Here is a 21,711-nt window from a genome sequence, read left to right on the forward strand (position 1 = left end):
TACATTTACCGAAGCGCAGACAGCGCACATAAAACACGTTTACATAGAACATGTGTCACTCAAACAACGACGAGCACAGGACGCTGCGCACGCGCAAATTAAATAGACAAACCACATCAACCCCACGTGACGAGACGAGCCACAGGTGAGGACTATCACAAGACGCACCCGCACCCACGGAGATACACAGACGCAGACAACGTTAACGTGCCCAAAACGGAGGGGTCGGGGACCGTAACATGACAGTTCTGTTCTTATATTCGCACTTTAAAGAAAAATACACGTTTACATTTTATACTTTCAGTTTATTAAGTGTGAGCACTTTTAAAATAAAAATGCATTTGGTAGCAACAGCGAATTATTTAAATCATAATAATAATGCACTGGTTAGTGTCCCAGTAGGAGCCCTCTGTTGCAGATATAGACACCTCAAAGATGTCCTGTGTTTATTGTCCTGGATTACCTTTCTTGAAGGTAGATTTATGATGACCCTTTTCACCAGTCTTCCAGCCATCAGTAACTACCAACTACCAGTAACTATTTGCTGATTAATATCGATATAATACTAGTTTTAACATGTTGCTTCTGTACACAGTCAGGAAACAGCTCAAATACATTTTTAATAACATTAAACCCCGAATTGGATCGAATCGGATCGAATCGATTAAATCGAAAAAAATCGATTCTTAATCTTCAGAATCGGAATCGGATCGATTCTTGGAATTTGAATCAATACCCAGCCCTACTCGTGACCAAATTTACTTCAGCATCTATATCTCAGCAATGCTTTGACCAATCTTCATGAAATTTGATAAGTTGACATGGCATATGACTGAGGTCAAAAGTCAAAGCTGGCGACAATTGTCCTATAGGGAGCAGTGATGTTTCTCAAAGGAAATGCATCCGGAAAACGGGTGGCCATGCAGAACAGTGAGTATGTATTGATTTCGACTTTTACTTTTGGGGAGAGGGTCCACACAGTCTAACAATAGATGCTCAAATTGTTCACCTACCACAGGTATAGGGCACAATGGCGCTAGGGGAATACCTTGATTAGGTTTCCCAGCAACCTGACACATGACATGAATTGCAGTACCTCACCACATCTGCCTTTAAACCAGAAGAAATGTTGCAGGATATGCTTATACGTTTTGTTGATACCTAAATGACCAGCCATGACATGATCATGGGCTAGACTTAAGACATAACACCTGTACTTCTCAGGTACCACAATTTGAAACACACTGTCCCACTGAAGGGGTTCTGAAGAGGCCCACTTTCTCATTAAGACCTCATTATCTGATAAAAGGACTGAGGAACTTTATGAATCTTCTCCTGGTCTATCACAGCCGACCTATAGTGGGCAAGTGACTGATCGTTCTCTTCAGCAAACACTAGCTCAGCACAACTTACTGGGAGAATTCGTTCATGACAGACAGAAGGGGCCTTCAATCAATCCGCCATGGCTATCTTCAGGATCTTTTCTGTCCGCACCCTCAACAAACAGACTAGATAGGTCAATTTGCTCCTTCCCTTTTGCTTTTTGAGCTCTAGTAGTGACACAGACAGATTTATCCTCTCATAAATTATCTTCCTCATCAAGTGGTAATGGGTTAGGTACCACCTCAAGACTGGGGAATACTTTGCCACCAGCTAGGTCATTACCAAGAATGAAATCCACACCAGAAACTGGTATTTTCTCCTGTTCAGCCACCCGCACCATTTCACTGATCAACTCTGACTGCAAGTAAACGTGGTAAGGGTACACTAATAGGAGCAAAATCAATCCCACACACAACTACATTTGATCCACAAAAAGTGACTTCTATGAAAGCAAGCACCTTACTTGACATAAACGATTGTGCTGCTCCTGTATCTTGCTGGATGCTAAATGGCTTTTTACACTGTTCTTCATCAGACAAAGCAACAAAACCATCCAAAATAAATGGATGGAATGCAGCAACACAACGATCTTGACTTGGCACCGATGTAGAAGCAGCCATGCAAGCTACAGACTTGGGTTTATCCTTCCTTTTGATCCACCTAGTACAGTCTGCAATTAAGTGGCCTGGGCACCGACAGTAAAAACAAACACGAGTGTCAGGAGGGTGTGGGGTAGACTCAGCTAAAGATTTTTCTCTTTTAGGAGACCACACAAAGATGTGAGCAGCACGTGTATAACCACCTTGACTTATTTTGTCCCTTTCACCTCTTATGCTGCCAGTAGGCAACCATGAAGCTTTCATACAGTCTGTTGGGAACGTTACTTTTTTTAAAGTCAACACTGCGGCCTCTGAAAGGGTGATGACCTTTTGTTCATTCAGATGGACTACTATCAACTCAGGCACAGAATGTTTCAAATCTTCTAGCAAGACAAGCTCTTTTAACTGTTGAAAGCTAGTTGTTTTTGAGGCAGAACACCACTTCTCAAATAAAACTGTTTTCTCACAAGCAAACTCAACAAATGTTTGGTCTGCAGATCTCTGTTGAGACTGAAAACGTTGCCTATATGCCTCAGGCACCAACTCATAAGCTTGTAGTTAGGTCTGCCATGATTAGTCGACTAGTCACGATTATGTCGACTATTAAAATAGTTGACAACTAATTTAATAGTCGATTCATCTGGGTTTTTTTTCTCTCCAAACTGCTGCGACAGTATCCACTGCTGCATCTGCCTTTCTGTCCTTGACGCACATGCGCAGTAGTAGCTGGGTTCCGAAACGCGTGCAATATTGGCGCATTTCCACACGGGCCTGCTTGGCGCGGTACGGCTCGATTTGCGACGGTTTGTGAGTGTTTCCATTAGTACCAGGTACAATTTTGCCGATACCTTCAGGTATTTTTTTCGTACCTACTCGCTCAAGGTTCTAACCGTTCCAAAGCGGAAAACTTCTGTGACGTGGAGGAACAGCATGACACTGATTGGCCAGGGAGTGTCGTCACAGGTTGTGTCACAGGAGAGCGACTCCTCCGCTATCGCCATCTCGTCCATTGTTGTACGGTGTTGTGGACGCACACAAGTGATGTCACGACACTACAACCCGCGCGCCAACAGCGACTCCACCCACATTGTGGTGGTCCACCATTGTAATGGAAACACAACGCGACCGTACCGCTCCATTGCGAATCGATCCATATCGAACCGTACCGCGCCAAGCAGGCCCGTGTGGAAATGTGCCATATCTGCAAGGCAGAACCTTCCTTCCACGGCAGCACAACCGCGATGTACGAGCACCTGAAGCATATTGTGGCTGATTGTGACAATGATGAAGAGGGACCGTCATCTCTGTAATCTAAACTGCTAGTTAGCTGCTAAAGTTTGCATAAACAGAGCGTTAACTTAGTACTTACTTATCGTGGTAGCTGTAAAAGTTAACATTAGTGATGGCGATTTATTTCATTAGCCTTAGCACGCATTCGTGTGTTTTCTGTAACGTCAGTGAGACCAAAACTTCAATTAACGTACGAGCCGATTAGTCGACTAATCATACAAATTAATCGGTGATTAGTCGACTATAAAAAATAATCGCTTGTAGTACAGCTGCTTTAACTCTGTCATAGTCCAGGCTCTGCTCAATAGTTAAAGAAGAGCATACTTCCTGTGCCTTACCCACCAGTTTACATTGTAGCAGTAAAGACCACATGTCTTTGGGCCTGTGCAAATGTATGCAAAATAGTTTGTTTTGTTTCTTGGTTAGTATAATAGTTTGCTTGGTTAGTGTAATAGTTTGCTTATTTGTCTGTGTGTTATTCTGTTGGCATATGTCACTAGATTATCATGTTCGTACGGCACACCACTAACCCACTGGCCCGCACCCCCACTATGAAGCAATTTGTCTTGCTAATGCAACAGACTGCGCTGGAGTCTTCAACCCTCACATCCACAGAAAGCTTGTTCAATACTCAAAGTACCAAAGTGAAGCCCGCAGACTGAGCCAAAGCAAGTTTATTTGTATACTCAATGTTATGCGTTTTCAAGTTTTAATGTCTAAAAGTTGTGTATGTTTGTGAATTGCAGGCTATGGTGAACATAACAAATCCTTGAATAAGTTTCGTTCCCCACCTCAAATTAAGTTAAATTTATGTAGTGAATTGTGAACTTGAGAACAAACCTCTGTCGCTGTGGTTAATGTTCATGCACTGTTTGAACAATATTTGTGCATTTATTACAGCTAGGTTTAGGAGGTTGTAGAACACAGCTACAGGCCAATAATGGGTGCCTCCCTTCTCTCTAGCGTATATTGAATACGTTTCGTTCCCCACCTCAAGTCAGGTTCCCTTTGTTTTGATTTGTGTGTCAGCTTCACACAACTCAACATTCAAAACACAGCTTAGGTGCAGTCTTTGCACATTTGCCACAGACCAGTCGCTTACATGTCTGGCAGATGTCATATGTTTTGTTCCCTGAACATCTTCCGACTTGGCATTGTTTTCTTTTTGAGGGCGGGCAAGGCATTTCAGGTAAAATTTGCTTTTGTGCCACTGCCCTTGCCGCTTTCGCCATTTTCTGCTATGCACACAGCTCCTTTACCAACTCAAGAATAAACCTTCGTCTGCTTAGGTTAACGTTCATGCACTGTTTGAACAATATATGTGCATTTATTGCAGCCAGGTCTAGAAAGTTGTAGAACACCGCTACAGGCCAACGACGGGTGCCTCCCTTCACCAAATACAGTCGTGCCATTTGATCCATAACATCAATGCCACATTTAGTTGTGTTATAATAGGAAACAGTTTCAAGCAGTTTCTTTGTGCCATTATCAGTTGAAACTGTCTGATGCATTGAGCTCAGGATGCATACATTTTTTTAAGGTTTTGCCTGGTAAATCGTTAGTTATTTTTCCAGCCCGCAACACCTTGGTGAAAAATCTTTCAGACTGTGCCTGTGTACATGGGGGCATCTCGTGTCTGATTTTATTCATCATACCAACAATAGAGGTTTTGTTCGCCAAAAGGGTGTTTGCAAGTGCCAATGAAGTGAAGAAATTGTCAGTCATTTCTTCCTTTACCTGTGAAAGGCTCCATCAAACGCAACACAACGGATCACCCAAACCGAGCTTTCAAGCAAACTACGTTGTTGTTCGATCGCCCAAGCAGAGTTTTTACTCTCTTGGATGACGAATTTATATTTCGCGTTGCCTCATGAATGCTATTGTGAATAAAGTGTTCATAACAGGACCACCCATGCCATCATCTCAGTTTTACATCGCTCGCAAAGTTATGCATTTATATATGTAACTTGCATTCTAATTCATTCATTTGTAATGCCAGTGTGTCAAAAGCAGCCATACATAATGTATGTATCTAACAGCTAGCCCTGGCGAAGAGGGATTATACCAGAGTGATATTGACTTGATAAGTAGGTTACCATTCGCAGAATTCCTGCAAACTACTAAAGCATTTATTAGGCAAAGCAAGACTCACTCACGGTTTGAAAACCATTGATGTAAACATATATATAGTATATATTAAATAATATTAATAAATAAAGTATATATTTTAAGACTTTGGAAAGTGAAGCACTTTCACTTATATTCAACGAATTCTATTTTTTCTTTACACATAATCAGTTTGAACTTTTGTGATTAATTTTGTTTTGAAAACTATTGATCTTGATTTATTTATACTAAATATTAAATGACATACGAATCTTTGCGACACCCACTGGCAGAAAAAAGAATCACAGTCTTGAAGTGTAAGCGATGACAGCAGTTTTACAGAGATACGAGCGAAATCGATTTAAACTAGCCTGTACAGGGTTTATTTTAACAATGTAAAAATACTAGTTTATTAAAAGGACAATTCTGGGAAAAGTCATGAAAGGAGGGTTCTGAAATTTGATCCAGTGCAAAGATATATATTTTTTTGCACTGCTGCGGTCAAGTGACCGGTGCTCTGCGCCTCTAGGTATAAGTAGGTCGAACAGACGCGGTGCTTCTAGTAAGACGTCACAGCGGTTAAATGACCGGCGCTTGGAGCTTCTAGTGTTAAATCTAATTAATTTGAAGCACAAACAATGGGTTAAGAACTTGGGTGTCACATGGTCCTCTTAAAACAGCATTGTGTATACAGCTTCGGGAGCCCTTGAACTTCAACACGAGTGATGTGTTGGGCTGTCCTCACCACCTTCTGCAGAGCTTTGTTGTCAAGAACAGTGCAATCTCAACACCCATACCGTACCAACACCCTTACCAGGTGGTGGCGCAGCATGACAGGATGCTATGTATAGTTCATAGCAAGTGTATAGTTCAAGTGGTCAGTTTGATGTCCAGTGTGATGTCTCACTGAACCTAAAGCTGCTTATCTTCTCAACTAAAGTCCATTGCTGATAAGCATGTGCTCCCTTTCTTTTTCTGAAGCGCTCCGCCAGCTTCTTTGTCTTATTGACATTGGTAGTGCTTTTCCATTTTCTAAACTAGGTAGAAGACTGAGTTGAGGGACATAACATTAACACCATATTATGCTGTGTTTGAACATTATGGTATTTGAAAGTTTTGAAGTTTTTTTTTATTGAATACCTATTTCCAAAATTCTGTTAATTTACAATGTATCTGCATGCTGGACTTCGTTAAAACCTTTACCCTTTTTGTGTAGCCCAAATTTAGGTGTGGGTATGTTTATACATGTGTGTTTGTCTGTGTTATTCATATCTCTTGTCTCGTCATTGTGATGTGCGACCCTTGTATCTTGTTATTGTCACTGTACTTGTTTGCATGTTGTATGCATTCTTTGTTAGACGATGTTATTGTTGATGGAGTACATTCATCTGACCCAGTGCAGTAGGTGTTTTCGTGTCTATGTAAATTTAAATAAATGTTGTGTGTTCAACCTGCTCTCGCCTCGGCATCCTTCCTCAACCTCGCGTTACAGCCAGCAGGTCAATTTGGAACCACTTTATTGTTTCAGTGTTTAGATGATTTCTAACACATTCTAAAAAATTTTTGCTCTAACACAATAAAAAAAATACTCAAGGTGGCTATTGCACAGTAATGCATATTTAGGTTTCCAACCCAGTGTTTGTGTCTAATTAGGTTAGCTCGATGGTATCAAGCATCCACAGTGTTGCTTAAGATCTTTTACACTTCCTTGTTTTTTTTTTCCTGGTAAAATGTTTGACAAATGCACAATGACCAGAGAAGCACATACTTGTTTTGAGTTGCTGAAATTTGTCTGTGATGTCTATCTAAGATGGTGTAGAATGTTATAGTGATTGATTTCCCCCTCCTGTTTTCTCATTTTTCAGGATGTTGATATGATGGACCAAAATGGTATGACTCCTTTGATGTGGGCTGCATATCGGACACACAGGTTTGGAATTTTAGCGTGCATTTTTTTAAATTATTATTATTGCTTATTTTACTGTGTTTTTACTGTTTAAAGAGTGGTGCAAATCATCCTTACAATTGTTTCCATGCCACAGTGTGGACCCAACACGCTTATTGCTGACATTTAATGTGTCTGTAAATCTTGGTGACAAGTACCATAAGAACACAGCACTGCACTGGGCTGTGCTGGCAGGTAACACTACTGTGATCAGCCTGCTGTTGGAGTCCTGTGCTAACGTAGATGCACAGAATATTAAGGTATGGCCACTTTGCTTCTGTTGTGGACAATACTAAACCCAAACCATTCAGCTTCACCTTGTCCTAAATAATATACCGTGAGGAAAATAAGTATTGGAGCACTCTGCGACTTTGCAAGTTCTCCCACTTGCAAAAGAAATCATGGAGGAGTCTGACATTTTCATCTTAGGTGCATGTCCACTGTGAGAGATATAATTTAAAAAATCCAGAAATCACAATGTATGATTTGTTAATTAGGGTTCACACGCGTAGTGTGGGAAGCCTATTGTTTTTGCTATTCTTCTTATTATAATTTTTCTATGCATAAAATGCATACTGCATCCTAGACCGTAAGGCCCAGAAACACCAATATTGGCTGAAAGGTGTAGTCTCTTTGCAGGACCATGCTAAAGTACAGAGACCCAGATTGACCTGATGGTGGCGCTATAGCACAGCATTTTGCATTTTGGTCCATATCTCCCACAACGTAGGTCCTAGAACCTTCTGTTGGATTCCTTGTCTCAAGCCAAACAAAAAGCCTCAAGAACAATTTAGCTCTGCCCACTTAGATTTTTTGCTACTTTGCATAATATACAAAACCTACTTTTGCCTACTAGTCCTTGGTTTTTCATCTGATTACCACAATCTTGGTGTCAAAGTATTCAGAAAAATCTCATTATCAAAATTGTGACATTTGCATACAGTCTGGTTGTTACATGTCCATCAATAGCTCTGAGGCGGGGCCTAATTTACTTCAGCAGCTATGTCTCAGCAATGCATTTGGCCAATCTTCAATCTTCATTTGGCCAATCTTCACTTGATAACTTCATAGGCAGGCATGAAAATCTGTCACCACTCAGCGAAATTTGCCATTTTGAAGTTGAAAAGGGTGACCTAGGGCGAATCGTGTAGATCCGAGGACATTATTGGGGGGGTTCGGGAGGTATTTTATTTTTTTTATATATATATTAGTGGTGGGACTTTAACGCGTTAATTTCGATTAATTAATTACAGGAAAATTAACGCACTAAAAAAATTAACGCATTTTAACGCATTTAACGGAGACACTTTTGCACCGTGGAATGTTTCTCAGTGCGCGAGTTCCGGGCATACAGATTATGGACACACAATAAGATGATCATGATGGAGATGACTGAAGAGGCTACGCTGGTGGATGGGAAATTTAAATATAAGAAACTTTCAGATGGAAGTACAAACAAAAATAGTGTTATTTACACTTTATGTAGGAAGGAGTTCGCTTATCACAGGAGCACTTCCACCCTTCGTTACCACCTCAACGCAAAACATGTTGCGGCTAAAGCTGGGCGTACACTGTGCGATATTTTAAATCGTGTACTCAGCTCCAGCTCAAACTGTACGACTAAATCGCAGGGAGAGTCGGCTCGTGGAGCTGCTTCAACAGTGCGATACTCTCACGAGGAGCGATTTGAATTTCAAACATGTTTGATGATGTTGCGACGCTGCGATTTCTGATCGGGAGTTGGTCGTGAGGTGTGAATCGTTCCTCGTTTACCTGTGTAAACTATACGATGCACGACACGCGATTGAGCCGAAACGAGTGAAAAATCGGCTGAAAATGGGCCAAAAATCGCACAGTGTACGCCCAGCTTAACGCGCAGGTCAGTAATGATAACTTAGCTGCTAAATGTATTCCTAGTACGATAGGGTGACCAGACGTCCGTAATTCACATCCTGTGAGGAAACGTCCTGGATTTTAAATGACCTTCATTGGACCATTAAGACTGGATTAAACTTTCGCGAATGGCCGTAGCGCGACTCCACACGCGTTTATACATGATGCGTCACATTATTTGTGTTGTCCGCTCTCTGTGGTCGAAGATAAATGCTTACAAGAAGCGCTGCGAATTGCGTCAACTGATGCAAGTTACGAACTACCGTCCAGGGGTGAGTTTCCCAAAACGTTCTTAGCGCCAAGTACTTCTTAACCTCGTACGTAAGAACGAGGTGACGAAGTACTTGGCGCTAAGAACGTTTTGGGAAACTCACCCCAGAAAGACAATGTCGAAGAAAATCCAGCAGCTGTATGATGAGGAAAGAATTAAAACAGGTTATTGTGAAGAGTGCCACAAATGTGGCTCTGACTGGGGATCACTGGACTGGACCTCTGTTAGCAACAAGAATGATCTTGGTGTGACAGCTCATATTATAGATGATGAATCTATAGATGATGAAGATCCAGTCATTTGCTTTGAGCATGCAGAAGACCACTTCTAGGCACTATGAAGATGCCTATGGCAGAGGCCTGGGAAATTAAAGAAAGTCTACCATCTAAAATGGTATTAAAAAACATCTTCTGATTTACTTCAATTCTTCCAATATCCTGAGCAAAACTCCCTAAATTAAACAACATTTTTGGTCAGAATTTCCAATGTTCTGAACTGTTTTCTGCACACTACACATATATTGGTCTTCGTAGTAGACTGGTGGAAAAATAAACAAGATGTTGAAGTTTATGATTATGTTCATTGATTCATTCATCATTCAAACTTAAATTAATATTTCTCATGTTAAATCCTGAAATGCAATTAATTTTGATTAATTAATTACAAAGCTTCCGATTAATTCGATTAATTTTTTTAATCGCGTCCCACCCCCATATATATATATATATATATATATATATATATATATATCATATTAATAATAATAATAAGACTTAATAAGCAAACAGAGCACTTCCGAAATCAGCAATTTCAATAACACGGTGGCCAGCAATTTTCGCCCAGAACCATCATAGAGGTCAAATTGCGTTTCAATCATACGAACGTTTTTCATTCATGTTATTCATTTACTGCTAAGCAGGACGAGAAGTGCTATCTAGGACCTAGTGTTATCTATGACGGAGATGAGGCAGAAGAGTGTACATTTACCACTACATTTACCAGATCGTACATTTACCACTACATTTGCCAGATCGTACATTTTCCAGTGGATTTAATTGGGTGATTAATGGTTTCAATCGTTTTAATTTTTTGCGGTAAAACAAAGTTACTGCCATTCGCTACAGCGTTGAACACTGTTAGAGCTAGCCAGAAGCTCTTCTGAAAAATAGGTAGATAGGCCTATTAAGTTCGCGTCAACCCTGTGTAGTTAACGGTGACATAAAATAAGAAACAAGATATTTTTTCTAGTGTCTCTGTAGTTGTAACTGGTGAATCCAGGGACGTGTGAGGATAACATTCGCGCCATGGCTGAAAAGGTTGAAGATGAAGTTGTAAACTCTTGTCATTTGAGTCTACCCTGTGCATTAGCCCATGTTAGAAACTTAATTATGTTAAATATTTATACATATATTCGAAATGATTCGAAATAATTGGCTTTTTATTCACATTACTTAATCGTTTATTTTCAAAACGCCCGTTCTTAAATTCTTCAGGTTCTCTCATGTTTCGTCCTGGAATTACAAGTGGCTCGTATTTGTTAACGTAATGCAAGAGAACTGTTCAGTCAGACAGATTTTTGTTGTGAAACGAAGTAGTTACAATTTCAAGCATTTTCAAGTACTTTAGCCTAAATTCCAGCACTTTTCAAACCTTTATTACTTTATTCATTTAATGTATAGGACATGTTTTCTTTGAAGGAAGTTTGTTTTTATCTGTTTGCTTGTTGAAAAATGTTTTCACTTGAAATTACTGACAGATCCATTCGAAAATATTGCTTTATTCATTTAAGCATTAAATAATATACACTGTGTTAGGTCTTGGTTCAATAGGCTATGTGCAATCATTTCAATACGTTTTAATAAACATTGAACCAGTCCGGCCCTCGGCTTGTAGCAAATTTGGTTTTTTGGCCCTCTGTGTATTTGACTTTGAAATCCCTGGCTTACATGAAACACCACTCATTAAACTAATCTCAGCATGTGATTTATTTTGATCCTTTTGGCCTTTAGTGCCTCAGTTTAATTTAATGTTTTTTGCACATTCATTTATTTATGCATTTTTTCCACTGAAACGGCTTCTTTTTACATTTAGGTCTAAAGCACCCGTTGGGCTTCTTCTTGACTATTGAGGTTAAAATGCCTATTGTGTGTGTGAACCCGCCAATCACCGCTTGCGGCTATATTAATTTATTTGCTACTGCTGCAAATAAGTATTTGAACACCTTGAAAATCAATGTTAATATTTAGTGCAGTAGCCTTTGTTTGCAATTACAGAGGTCAAACGTTTCCTGTAGTTTTTCACCAGGTTTGCACACACTGCAGCAGATACTTTGGCCCATTCCTCCACACAGATCTTCTCCAGATCAGCTAGGTTGGGCTGTCGCTAAGAAACATGGAGTTTGAGCTCCCTCCAAAGATTTTCTATAGGGTTTAGGTACGGAGACTAGGCCATTCCAGAACCTTGATATGCTCCTTATGGAGCCACTCCTTGGTTATCCTGGCTGTGTGCTTTGGGTCATTGTCATGTTGAAAGACCCAGCCACGACCCATCTTCAATGCTCTAACTCAGGGAAGGAGGTTGTTCCCCAAAATCTTGCAATACATGGCCCTGGTCATCCTCTCCTTAATACAGTGAAGTCGTCCTGTCCCATGTGCAGAAAAACACCTCCAAAGCATGATTCTTCCACCCCCATGATTAACAGTAGGGATGGTGATTTTGGGATGGTGCTCATCATTCTTTGTCCTCCTAAAACGCCGAGTGGAATTAAGACCTAAAACTTCTATTTTGGTCTCATCTGACAGCAGAACGTTCTCCAATGACTCCTCTGGATCATCCAAATGGTCATGAGCAAACTTAAGACGGGCTTGGATGTGTGCTGATTTAAGCAGGGGAACCTGCCGTGCCATGCATGGCTTTAAACTATGACGTCTTGGTGTATTACCCACAGTAACCTGGGAACAGTGTTGCCAAATTTCTTCAGGTCATTGACCAGCTCCTCCCGTGTAGTTCTGGGCTGATTCCTCACCTTTCTTAGGATCATTGCTACGCCACAAGGTGAGATCTTGCATGGAGCCACAGTCCGAGGGAGATTCACGGTCATGTTTAGCTTCCATTTTCTAATAGTTGCTCCAACAGTTGATCTTTTTTTCACCAAGCATCTTGGCAATTGCCCCGTAGCCCTTTCTACAAGGAGGTCTACAATTTTGTCTCTGGTGTCTTTTGGTCTTAGCCATGTTAGTAGTTGGAGTCTTACTGATTGTGTGTGGTGGGCTGGTGTCTTTATGCAGCGAACAACCTCAAACAGGTGCTTCTAATTTAGAATAATAAATGGAGTGGAGGTGGACTTTTTAGAGGCGGACTAACAGGTCTTTGAGGGCCAGAATTTTTGCTGATTGACAGGTGTTCAAATACTTATTTGCAGCAGTAACAAATCATACATTGTGATTTCCAGATATTTTTTTAGATTATGTCTCTCACAGTGGACATGCACCTAAGAAGAAAATTGCAGTGGGAGATTTCTAAGTGGGAGAACTTGCAAAGTTGCAGGGAGTTAAAATACTTATTTTTCTCACTGTAACTGCACTAATATAATGATACATTGTTTAATGTTGGTTATTTTCTGCTAGGGAGAAACACCTTTGGACCTGGCGAAACAGAGGAAAAATGTATGGATGATTAACCATCTACAGGAAGCCAGACAGGCTAAAGGCTACGATAGCCCCTCTTACCTGAAAAGACTTAAAATGGACAAGGTTACATAGACGTTACTTCACTAAGTTAAAATAAAGCTTATATAGATGTTACTTCAGTTAAAAAAAGTGCCTGCCATGGGTGTAGGGAGAAACACCTCTGGACCTGGCGAAACAGAGGAAAAATATATGCATGAATAATAAAATAGAATGGAGCAATAAACAAATTTACAAAACAAGTCAATCTTCAATAGAACAGAGACTAAAACTGAAAAATTACTGTTGAATAAATGTTTTCATTAATGATGTAAAAACATGCAGGAAAAAATACCAGAGGGTCTCTAAAATGTCCATTGACAAGCAGAAAAGACCATGCATGTATTAGTGTTGAGTTTTGATTGAGATCCAAAATGCTAAGACAATGTTTTATATAAATGCATACCTGCCCTTAACCCTTAAATGTTCCAGGACTGTTTAGAAGACTTTAGAAGTGTTTATGACTGCTCAACAGTCTTACTCTTTCTCACTTATGCATGCTGTAATTGTTTATGTATTTGTGTGTGTGCATTTTTGTATGGCTGTTCTATGTTCAGGAGTTCCGTCAGAAGGTGATGTTGGGTACACCATTCGTGGTGATCTGGTTGGTGGGCTTCATTGCTGATCTGGATATTGATTCCTGGCTCATAAAGGGAATTATGTATGCAGCAGTGTGGCTAGCTGTGCAGTTCCTCTCCAAGTACGACACACACATCCATATGGGTTTCCTGCATGGATCTTACTTAATGTGCCGTGTCAAGACAAGTCAATTTTATTTATATAGCACTTTTTACAACACATGTACAATACAGTGCAGCTTTACAAACGCAAGGGTCTAGATCCCTAATGAGCAAGTTTAGTGTGTAGATTAGTTTTGCTAAAACATCTTGGATAATAAGGTTCTTGATCTGATGTGGGTAATCTATATATAAACAAAGAAAAATTATACAAATATGAAAATCCATTTGATCTCACACCCCTAACAATATTTTTTTCACCCCACCCCTGTCTCTCGCTAGATCTTTCTTTGACCACTCCATGCATAGTGCACTGCCCCTGGGAATCTATTTGGCAACTAAGTTCTGGATGTACATCACCTGGTTCTACTGGTTCTGGAATGATATCCTTTTTCACAAAAAAACATACATACCTACTTTATATGTGTAACAAATATAAAAGTGTGCAATATACAAAGGAAGCGATCACACCAGTCTCTGGGAAGGATACAATAACCAGTAGTCAACTGGTACAAAGACAAGACATATATAGGCAGATAAATGACCCTTGGGTGTCGGCTATCCTAATAGGCCCTGCTCACCTGAGGGACGAACACAATGCAACAACAACAGGACAACATGAAATACTGCCATTGCAGACAGAGGCGGCCAGAAGGGGGCCTCCGTACCATGACAGTATGCTTATTTTAGATCAGTAATTCAGTCCTGCTACCAAAACACTGGCCCAGGTTTAATCTTCTTTTCATCTGCAAACGTGACATCAAATATCTTGTACTCATGGTCAATTACCTGCAATGCTAATAAACGATTAAAATTCTCAGTTCCACAGAAATTGGCGGATTCTTGGATTTGCTTGTGTCTACCTGTCAGGCAGGTAGTTTGAATCCGAGTCTAGGCTGCTAGGCTGATTAGTTTAAGTTGAAACTGATTGATACTTACATGCTTCTTGTAGGAAGTGTGTTTGTTTGCTAGATTTCTGCCAGACAAGGTCCTTCATCGATATGCGGGAGGTCCTTCAGACCTTTTAACATTGCAAATATGATTGATATATTAGTACATAATCACATAGAACCATGATTATTGTTATTTTTGGTGGCAGTGGTCAGTATTTTGTGACCTTAACTCCTCCCACATTTACCATTTGTTACCATCCACTTGCCCTTCCTGCTCAACAGCCTCGCTTTATTCTATAACTTTGGGAAGTCTTGGAAGTCTGACCCTGGAATAATCAAAGCTTCTGAGGAACAAAAGAAAAAGGTGAAACTCCAAAGCCAATCTGCACTCAGCCATCTCCACTGAAACTCAAATGTAACTGATCTCCCAGCCCTGCAAAGTGAAAACCAGACAGACACCAGCACTAGTGTAATTCTAATGTTGATAATTGGATTTGCTTGTTTGCTGGAAAATTTTGGACTGGTGTGTTCTGGACTTGTTCTGGACCAGCTGAGTCTTTATGTAAAAGTGTGTGGTAGAACGGGCCAGTAAAGAACCTTACTGCTCAGGCCTCATTAGAGTACACTGGAGCTACATGGCTATGTTGCATTTGGGGACTAAAAAGTCAGTTAGATTTGAGATTGTATTTACCAATTAGACAATGATGCAGCCTGGGTCTTTTAGCCTAAAGCACTCTCAAGCAAAATACAGAGATCTTCGCTCTAGGCTAATAAAAAAACCATTGAACTAGTTCTTACTATAAAATACTGTATGGATTTCAGACTGGAGTCACCTTTACAGTTGGCTAGAGCAGCAGTATCATCATGTTCATGCTATTTGAGCTCTAACATATTCACAATTGTTTGCTTGCGCCCCACCCCCCAGACTATTGTAGAGTTGGCAGAGACAGGAAGTCTGGATCTGAGCATATTTTGCAGTACCTGTTTAGTAAGTATCATGCTGCTTTTCTTTCTGAGATTTAACATTTTGTTAAACATCCCAGTATCTAAATGTTCATTTCCTAGCAATCAAATAGTGTGGTCTACATGGTGGACATTAAAAATAATTAATAAATAATAAAAAATCTTTGTATATAAAATTACAATGACAATCAGACTTTCTGTGGACTTCTCAGATACGGAAGCCCATCAGGTCCAAGCACTGTGCGGTGTGCAACCGATGTATTGCCAAGTTTGATCACCATTGCCCATGGGTAGGAAACTGTGTAGGTGAGTTCTAGAAGGATTAGCTCCCCAACTCTAACCTTTAACCCTAACAGAAATGTTGTGATCTTTTTCTGTTATGGTCTCTGTGTACTCCTGCTCACACTTGCCTGTGCTCTAGCCTCAACTGATAACTAATGATTAACCCCAGCTTTAAGCCTCATTCATGGACATCAGTATAGATTTATCTCTGTACAGAAACAAACTCTAAGCTTCACAGCTTAGACATTGTTTTACTTACTTTAACATTAGTTACTTCTAGAACATGTCATGTTACTTCGTCATGAATAAACACACATACAAGTTCATTGGTTGTGTAATAAGTGACAATGAGTACATAGAGTTAATCTATGAATTGATGACAAACTAAGCTGTAATTTAACAGTATACTTAATTCCTAATATTTAAGTATTTAATCTTATTTACTAAGTAACATAATGCATAATGAGCAGTTAAGCAACATATAACTAATGGTTAATTAATCAGTTATCAGTGTTGGGAAGTAACGGATTACATGTAACGGCGTTACATAATCAGATTACAAATTATGAGTAACTGTAATCCGTTACAGTTACTGCTTCAGAAAGTGGTAATCAGATTACAGTTACTCTGCTAAAATAAAGGGATTACATTGTGGTACTTTCCTATTTTTGGTCTTCCAATCCAACACTGACAAAACGCAATCACATTCACATAAATCACGACATCAGAATATTCTATGATTCACAACCTCCTGGTCAGAATGTTGGTGAGGCGTCACTCACGTCAGACACCCTCACCTGTTTACCAGACAGTATTAGTCCGCGCAATGGAGCCTGACGACGAGAGCCTGCCATGCCCTGGCAAAAATGCATTTAATTCCTGGAAATTCAATAACCATTTTATATTTAAAGAGGAGAAGGATGGGTGGAATTTGATTGTGCAATGCAAACTCTGTTTGCCAGCAAAGAATTTGCTTTTGACGTCCAAAGACTCTACTTCCAACCTACGGAAACATCTATTGGTAAGTACAGTGCAATATCTGTTTTTGGCGCCATCCCTTACCATTCCTTGATTAATATTTGCCAGTGTTTATGAGTAATTACAGGTTCAATATAGACACCCAATATGTCATATGAAAGCTTAGAGCTTAGCTGCTTTCCAGCTATCTAGCCAGTTTAGCTGTATTTCCTTTCAGAAAAGAAACATATTCTGCAAAAATTGTTTTATTAAAAATATGATTAATACATTTCATATTTGCGGTTTTTATAAATACATATTTTATCCAATGTGGACATATACCATTCAAACTGTCTGACTCTCCAGATTACGATGCGATAATCCGTTTTACTGTAAACGGAAACCGGTGCCTGACGACCGCTGCCGCTATGATTTCAGGTGGAAAATGAATTATGAAATGTTTCTGTAAAGGCACTCGGGTTTGCATATGAAATTTTTATGTGTCCATAAAAAGAAGTAGTTAATGTAAACAGTAGTTAATGTAAACTTAATTTGTTTTAAATGTTATGCCAGTTAACAGTGGGGTGGAGGGTGATCTGATATGGAGACATCTCTCTAACATTGATATTTTGTCTTTATTTTATTTTATTTTTTAGAGGAAGCATCCCAGAGTCATGGTCACCCAGGCAGCCACATCGCGCCTCATGGAGTCCAATGACTCAAGCAAGCCTCAGCTCAAGCAAGCCACCCTAACCACCACTTCTGCCATCACACAAAGAAAAGTCAACTCATTGGTTTTTGACTACATCGTCAGTGAGGTTCAGCCCTTTTCCATCGTGGAAAAAAGCACCTTTCGCAACTTGGTGGAAGGACTAAGTGGGGGAAAGAGCCCTGTTTGCAGGAAAACAATAATGGCCCAAATGGAAGAAAACTTCAAGAGGATGAAGCTGACAGCAGTTGAAGTTCTTCAACATATTGAGCATGTGTGCACAACAGCAGATATATGGACAGCCCATCACCGAAGTTTCATTGGCATCACATGCCACTGGATTGAGCCAGACACATTGGAGTGCAAATCAGCTGCTCTGGCATGTGAGAGAGTCAGAGGACGTCACACCCATGATGTCATTGCTGCCAAAATAAGCCAGGTGCATGCCGAATATCAGATCCAAGGCAAGGTTTGAGCTACAGTTTGTCAAGGCTTTCAATGAATTTGGAGATGCAGACACGGGGGATGATCTGGAAGACATTACACACAACAGTACACACACACACACACACACACACAACAGTACACACAAGATAATCAAAGACTAAGTCGGTGCACATTGCCATGATTCACCATCATGCCCCACCTAAGCGAGCCTGCAGCATTGACTTGACCTGTTCATATGTTTTTTTTTCTTTATTTTGTCTCCACCTGACTAGAATAGAAGTGTTTCATGAAATGGTTTCATAAGTATTTTAATAGGGTGATTGAAAAGGCTGTTTTATGTGTTAATCTATTTGTTCACTGGAAAGAAAAATAAAACAATAATATGCATTAAGTGGTTGCTACATTCATTCAGGCTTAAAAAAATGACAATATTGTAAGTAATCCAAAGTAATCAGATTACAGTTACTCACTTGAAGTAATGTAACTGATTGTTACAAATTACATTTTGAGTGATGAAATCAGTAATCTGTAAGGGATTACATTTTAAAAGTAACCTTCCCAACACTCAGTTATCAACACTAACACACCCTTAAGTATTATCTTTACTTTTTAACAACAGGGTACCCGCGGGTCCTTAAAAAGTCTTAAAATGTCTTAAATTTAGTTTTCCATATTCAAGGCCTAAAAATGTCTTAAAATGTCTGGAATTTTATCAGGGGAGGCATTAAATTATTATAAGTGTGTGTTGTTCAGTTGTTCTGGCGCGATGTGAACTTTGCCGAATCTAGCGCTAATGCAGAAAATAACCGCTCCAGGGTCCTAGTGCTAGATTCCTAGCGTTGGAGTATACGGCCTCAACAACGTCAACAATTTTCGTTCGCCAACCCCCCCCCCCCCCCCCCCCCCCCCCCCCGTCAACGATGTGGAACACACCTGCATCCCCGGTAATAGTATTATTTTTTCTTGTGAGAGGTATTAAAAAGGTCTTAAAAGTCATTGAATTTGAGATTTAAAAATGTGCAGATACCCTGAACAAGTGCTTTGGCTTCTTTGGCAGATGGACTGTTACCCTCCTTGATATAATGGAATATGTAGTAAATGCCATCACATCAAATCAAAATGTGCAAGCAAAAACACTTTTATTCCTTGAAGAAGTACTTCCACAAGGAAAACCACTCTAAGGTTGGCTATTTGCATATGCGTAATATTTGCCTGATACTTGACTGTTCTTTCTACCTGAGAAGGCCGCTAGAAATCAGTTGTGATTGGTGTTGTGTCAGTGTTCACTTTGGATTCTGCGCAGAATTATTTCCTCTTGCGTAGTGTAAGCAGTTGTAGACAAGAGTGGTTTTGGTTGTGTAAGTAATTTTCTTTGCACAAGGCTTTTGCTTCCATGATTTTTTTAATTATTTGTTGTGATGCTGTAGATAAGCAGACAATACATATCGGTGAGAGGCTGTCAAAAAATGAGGTGAAGGAAGAAGTGCACTTTATGAAAGACCAGCCTCTGGTCCTTTAAAAAACCTTTTTATTCAGTTCAATTTCATTAATATAGTTTAAAAACAAATACGAGCCAATCCAAAACTGATAGCAGCAAGGAAAGTAAAGTCAAGTAAAATTTATTTATATAGCGCTTTTTACAACACATGTTGTCACAAAGCAGCTTTACAATTGTATGGGACCAGATCCCTAATGAGCAAGCCAGAGGCGACAGTGGCAAGGAAAAACTCCATATGATGGCGGGGATTATGAAGAAACCTTCTAGGCCCGCTAGCAGAAGTCCGTATTTATAGTCCAAATGTAGTTCTATAATTATAGTTGTAATTCCAGGCCAAGTAGTCACAGTCCCTTCAATGCAGATGGTGAGCCTCCGGTAGGAGTTGGCATCAGCGTGTCCTCTTGCAGCAATGGCACATCCAACCCCAGCATCAGCACATCCACTGGCAAGCCAGACCATCTCCTAGGTGCTTGTGTGGAATCCTCTTGGGTAGAAGCATGCAAAAAAGATATCAAATACAGGTTGAGTATGTGAACAACAATTTAAACAACCATTGATTTAAACATACACTGCTCATGTGCCAGTGATTAGCATGTGGCTCAGGCAGGCTAATCTATAGCAACTATAGATGGATGTTAACTGTATCATGTCTGTGAAGGCCACGGCACTGTCGGCACTGAGATAACTCTTGGTTATTGTGCACTTTTCACTGAGTGTTCTAATAGATAATGACATATTTAAAAATACACCAAAATGATCAGAGATTGCAACATCAATAATTTCATTATTATTAACCTCTATGCGTTTAGAAATGATCACATCTAAAATGTGGCCATGCTTATGAGTTGGGCTTGATGCATCTTGAAAATCTTCAAGAAAATGTGTATGTAGTTTTGGAGGATGATGTATAACAATCAAAAGAACTGAATAAGTACTTTTGAGTTGTACTGCCAGATGTTCAAATGTAGGATGTTCCCCTAATGAGATCTGCTTACAGCAGAATGCTTTATGGTAAAAACCAGACATGTGAACAAGTCACCAAATTGCAAGTAACAAGTAAGTCTCGAGTCAAGTCCCAAGTCAATACAATCAAGTCTCGAGTCAAGTCCCAAGTCAATACAAGTGAGTCTCGAGTCAAGTCCCAAGTCAATACAAGTGAGTCTCGAGTCAAGTCCCAAGTCTTAAACTTCAAGTCCTAGTCAAGTCACCAGATGTAATTTCAATATTTAACACAATTGATGCAGTTGATTAGTAGTATATTAAGTTAGTCAGACTAACGTTAGGCGTTTGAGGCATTTTGGTTCGCTTGAGTGAGGTGTCGCAATTGTCGTTGTCCCCCCCCCCCCCCCCCCTCGCCTCAGTGACTTTCGTTTGTTTGTTCGTCCGTTCGTCGGTCCGTCCCCCGGTCCCCGCTTTCGAATTATCGTTGGTGTGGACTGCTCACACAATTCAAGTTGCTCATGTGGACCCTTGTAAAAATTCATTTTCGGCCCCCAAGTTATCACATCCCAGCTAGCTAGCTAACCGTTATAGCATTATGTGAAATATACATAGCAGAGTGCAGCCTCAAATGTCGAACAAAGTTTAAAGTGGCTGCATCTCCATCTCTTATCCTGACTTCACATGTCTTGCATGTCACAGTTCTTTTATTCACAACAGCATAATCTTTATAATTGAACAGGATAATGTTCAGGATAATGTATATAATGAACAGGGAGCATGTTGCTCCTCTCCGCACAAATTCAATGCTGCTGCCCCCCTCCCCCGATCGGTTACGGATAAACTGAGCTGAGCAGTTCACATTTTACAGCACCATTTAATACAAAATGATCAGTTATGCGATTCTATATTACTTATTTATTATGTTAAAATAAGGATTTCAAGTCTTTTCAAGTCTTAAAGCTGAAGTCCGATTCCAAGTCAGTAAAGGTAAAGTCTAAGTCAAGTCGCAAGTCTTCAGTGATGTTGTCGAGTCAAGTCACAAGTCATCAGTTTAGTGACTCAAGTCGGACT

General features: G+C 40.0%; 1 protein-coding gene across 8 annotated transcripts in view; it reads left to right on the plus strand.

Moving 5' to 3' along the window:
* zdhhc17 (zDHHC palmitoyltransferase 17) overlaps positions 1 to 21,711 on the plus strand; it is a 57,969-nt gene that overhangs the window by 28,039 nt on the left and 8,219 nt on the right. For 4 of the 8 annotated variants that reach the window (XM_077006586.1, XM_077006587.1, XM_077006589.1 and 1 more), the window contains 10 exons: positions 7,244 to 7,308; positions 7,421 to 7,583; positions 13,114 to 13,239; positions 13,770 to 13,912; positions 14,232 to 14,332; positions 15,082 to 15,206; positions 15,768 to 15,830; positions 16,018 to 16,111; positions 17,050 to 17,108; positions 17,701 to 18,591. In XM_077006586.1, coding sequence (XP_076862701.1) covers positions 7,244 to 7,308; positions 7,421 to 7,583; positions 13,114 to 13,239; positions 13,770 to 13,912; positions 14,232 to 14,332; positions 15,082 to 15,206; positions 15,768 to 15,830; positions 16,018 to 16,111; positions 17,050 to 17,108; positions 17,701 to 18,228 — 1,467 coding nt within the window. In that variant the 3' untranslated portion in view covers positions 18,229 to 18,591. Of the gene's footprint in view, positions 1 to 7,243; positions 7,309 to 7,420; positions 7,584 to 13,113; positions 13,240 to 13,769; positions 13,913 to 14,231; positions 14,333 to 15,081; positions 15,207 to 15,767; positions 15,831 to 16,017; positions 16,112 to 17,049; positions 17,109 to 17,410; positions 17,483 to 17,700; positions 18,592 to 21,711 lie in introns of those variants that run through there. The other 4 variants (XR_013130978.1, XM_077006588.1, XM_077006590.1 and 1 more) reach the window with 2 other exon arrangements.

Source organism: Brachyhypopomus gauderio, chromosome 5 (assembly GCF_052324685.1).
Source record: "Brachyhypopomus gauderio isolate BG-103 chromosome 5, BGAUD_0.2, whole genome shotgun sequence".
In the NCBI taxonomy this organism is placed as follows: domain Eukaryota; kingdom Metazoa; phylum Chordata; class Actinopteri; order Gymnotiformes; family Hypopomidae; genus Brachyhypopomus; species Brachyhypopomus gauderio.